Genomic DNA, 3,234 nt, shown 5'->3' with positions numbered 1-3,234 from the left:
CGAAAATTCGGATAACTTTTTAACAAAATCAACTAAAATTGAACATTTGGTTAGTTTTGTTTAACAAAATTCATCTTTGATGGATACAAAGTTAATTTCATTCTTTTATGGATAGCTTTATCAATATTTATAACTTTTATACTTTTATGAGTATAAATGATTATTTTTTCTAAATTTTAAAAGGAAAAATCTAGGGAGCAGCAATTTTATTAAATTCTGGTCTGTATGTAACTAGTAAAAAAAAGTGAGCCATTAGATAAAATCTCATACCATTATTAAAATCATTATTGATAGCTATTTGATGGTTACAAATCATAAAAATTACTGCCCCCTAACATTCCTCGTTTTAAAAACCTTGAGAGCGCCATGACCATTAATTGCCAATATTAAGCTACGCCCCTGATCACCAGCACAGTATAGCAGTACATAATTGTTTAAAGAAAATGCATTTTATTTGATTTCAAGATGCTTGATATTATAGTTGTCAGAACTAAATTCGTAATCAAATTGATCATACTACTGATTTATTAGTTTAACTAATGAGTTATTGATTGAACCGACAAAATCAATTTTACGTAAATAAAAAAATATAAAATAGTCTAAAATTTAAAATTAAAAGTTAATATATATATATATATATATATATATATATATATATATATATATATTTTAAAAACAATCAAATTTCAACAAATGATAACCAACAAGTTATAATCTAGTTATTATTGAATAAGTATATAAAATTCTAGTATTTTTTCATAATAAAGATTTTTTAATTTTATTTTTATATTAAGGTAAATTATTCATGAATAAAATATCTTTATATTGCAAGAAAATTAAATAAATACGTTATTTTTGGGTAAGAATTAAATAAGTATGTTGTTAGCTAAAATGATATAGGTTTTTCATCTTTATTTAAAAGTTTTGGGTTCCACTCCTAATTTAAAAAATAAATAAATAAATAAGAATGTTATTGCAACGATTGATTGAGGAGGTGCCTATAAAAGGACAATCGCTAAATGAGAAACGCAACACATCAATCAAAGATCTCTTTACTAGAAATTAAACAAAAAGATGGGAAAGGGTCTTCTTTATCAACAACAACACTACGGTGACAATGGCATGTGGATGGACACTCAGGCTCAACAGCAACAGAGCTATGCCTTCCATGAAGAATCTTGGGGCGGTGGTTCCGATAACGGTTACCACAAGAATCATTTCCCATCATCAGGTATGCCCATGAAGCCACATGGCGCTTTTCCCGCCATGGACTACCATGGTGGTGGAGCAAGCAGGCCCGGCTTCTTCGGCGGCGCCAAGAAGCATGGCTTTGGAGACACTCATCACCATAACATGTTTTCAAACGGCGGTGGTGGCCACAAGTTCAATCCCCATGGTGGCCATCACGGCGGCTATTACTCTGAAGAGACAGAGTACGAAGAAGCCGCCTATAGCGAGGAGCATCACGGCGGCGGAGGCAGCATGCAGATGCATAAGATGGATGAGCATCGCAATAATTGGAACAACCATGGACATGGCTTTAACAACCACGGCAGTCCATATTATCAAAACCACCATATGAACATGGACGGTTGGAATCCTCATCATCATGGTGGCGGCTCATACAAGGCTGACTGGACAGCAAAGGGTGTCTAATATATTCCTCCGATCCAACGTGGCAATATATGTGCGCGTACACGTGGGTGTGCGTGTACTAGCTACCTCTTTCATGACTACTTGCTTGTTGCTCTTCTTCTTCGTAACCTATCCACCCAATGGTGTAATAAAATATGTGTGTGCTCTCTTATAATAAAACGTAATCAGGTTTCCCTCATTGTAGCTTTGATATGCTTGATGTTCGATGCAATAGCTAATATAAGTAACAACAAATTAAAAGATCTAACCAAAAAATCGTTTTTAAAAAAGAAATGATAAAAAAATTTTGAAAGATAATCATACATAAATTATTCAAAAATAGCTATTCATCAATACTATGATTATTTTTTTTTTTAACTGAACTATCATCGTTTTGAGAATTATTTAATAAATTGCTAACCTTTTTGAAATATATTATTCGGCTACTATTTTTTTGGCACCATGGTAATTAGTTTTTGGTGATTTATCCGATACCCAACTAATTTGAGGGTATTACATACTCTTTTTACATGTTTCAATTAATTGGTGATAAGTATATTTATTAATTCCAATTAGTGAATGAATTTTTAATTTTTAAAAATAAAAATAATGAATTAAATACATGTATTAAATACTTTATATATATATATATATATATATCTTAATACATTGTATATACATTAAACTCTGGTTAAATCAAATTACCATATGTGATAAATCTTAACTAAATTATTTAAAAGAAAAAAAGAAAAACAATTAGAATTGAGTCGTTGTATATGCTGCTGGAAAAAAAGGGAAGAACATAGAACCCTAATCCTTTTCATCTAATTTCGACTTCTTTCTTTTTTATATTCACAGCAAAAATTCGTTTTCGTTGGCGACTTTGAATGGAAGAACGGTAAACAGAACGATCGATTGTTCTGGGTTCCAACAACAAAATCGGCGACTTTGAATTGAATAACAGTAAAAAGACGATGGATTGTTCTGGTTACAGCAACAAGATCGACGACTTTTGAAAATTAGAAGGAGGAAAAAGAAGGTATATCCTAAGAATGAAGGAGAGAGAAGCAAAAATTCGTTTTCGTTTTCGTTTTCTTCTCTCTCCTTCATTCTCAAGATATACCTTCTTTTTCCTCCTTCTAATCTTCAAAAGTCGTCGATCTTGTTGCTGTAACCAGAACAATCCATCGTCTTTTTACTGTTATTCAATTCAAAGTCGCCGATTTTGTTGTTGGAACCCAGAACAATCGATCGTTCTGTTTACCGTTCTTCCATTCAAAGTCGCCAACGAAAACGAATTTTTGCTGTGAATATAGAAAAGAGAAGAAGTCGAAATTAGATGAAAAGGATTAGGGTTCTATGTTTTTTTTTTTTTGAAAGCAAAGCTCAACACAACAAAGGTGGAGCAAACCGAAACATAGCATAACCAAAAATAAAACCAAAAATAAAACTACAAACTAACAGCTAAAATAGTCGCACGAACCGATCCTCAGTCATCTCCGGCATAGCCATCAACAGCAAAAAGGATCTACACAACTCCACTCGTTAGCACTAAGGAAGGTCATGTTGATAATTTCTTTAACGCCTTTGCTGGTATTT

At 32.2% G+C, this 3,234-nt stretch overlaps 1 protein-coding gene across 1 annotated transcript; it reads left to right on the top strand.

The window, feature by feature from the left end:
• LOC107623789 (histidine-rich glycoprotein) lies at positions 1,013–1,834 on the top strand. The gene has a single exon (XM_016326163.2). The coding sequence runs from the start codon at positions 1,075–1,077 to the stop codon at positions 1,654–1,656; it is 582 nt and encodes a 193-aa protein (XP_016181649.1). The 5' UTR covers positions 1,013–1,074; the 3' UTR covers positions 1,657–1,834.

This window comes from Arachis ipaensis, chromosome B10 (assembly GCF_000816755.2).
Source record: "Arachis ipaensis cultivar K30076 chromosome B10, Araip1.1, whole genome shotgun sequence".
NCBI classification, from domain to species: Eukaryota; Viridiplantae; Streptophyta; class Magnoliopsida; order Fabales; family Fabaceae; genus Arachis; species Arachis ipaensis.
Note: the sequence above shows the minus strand (reverse complement) of the source record. Positions and strands in the feature narration are given on the sequence as shown.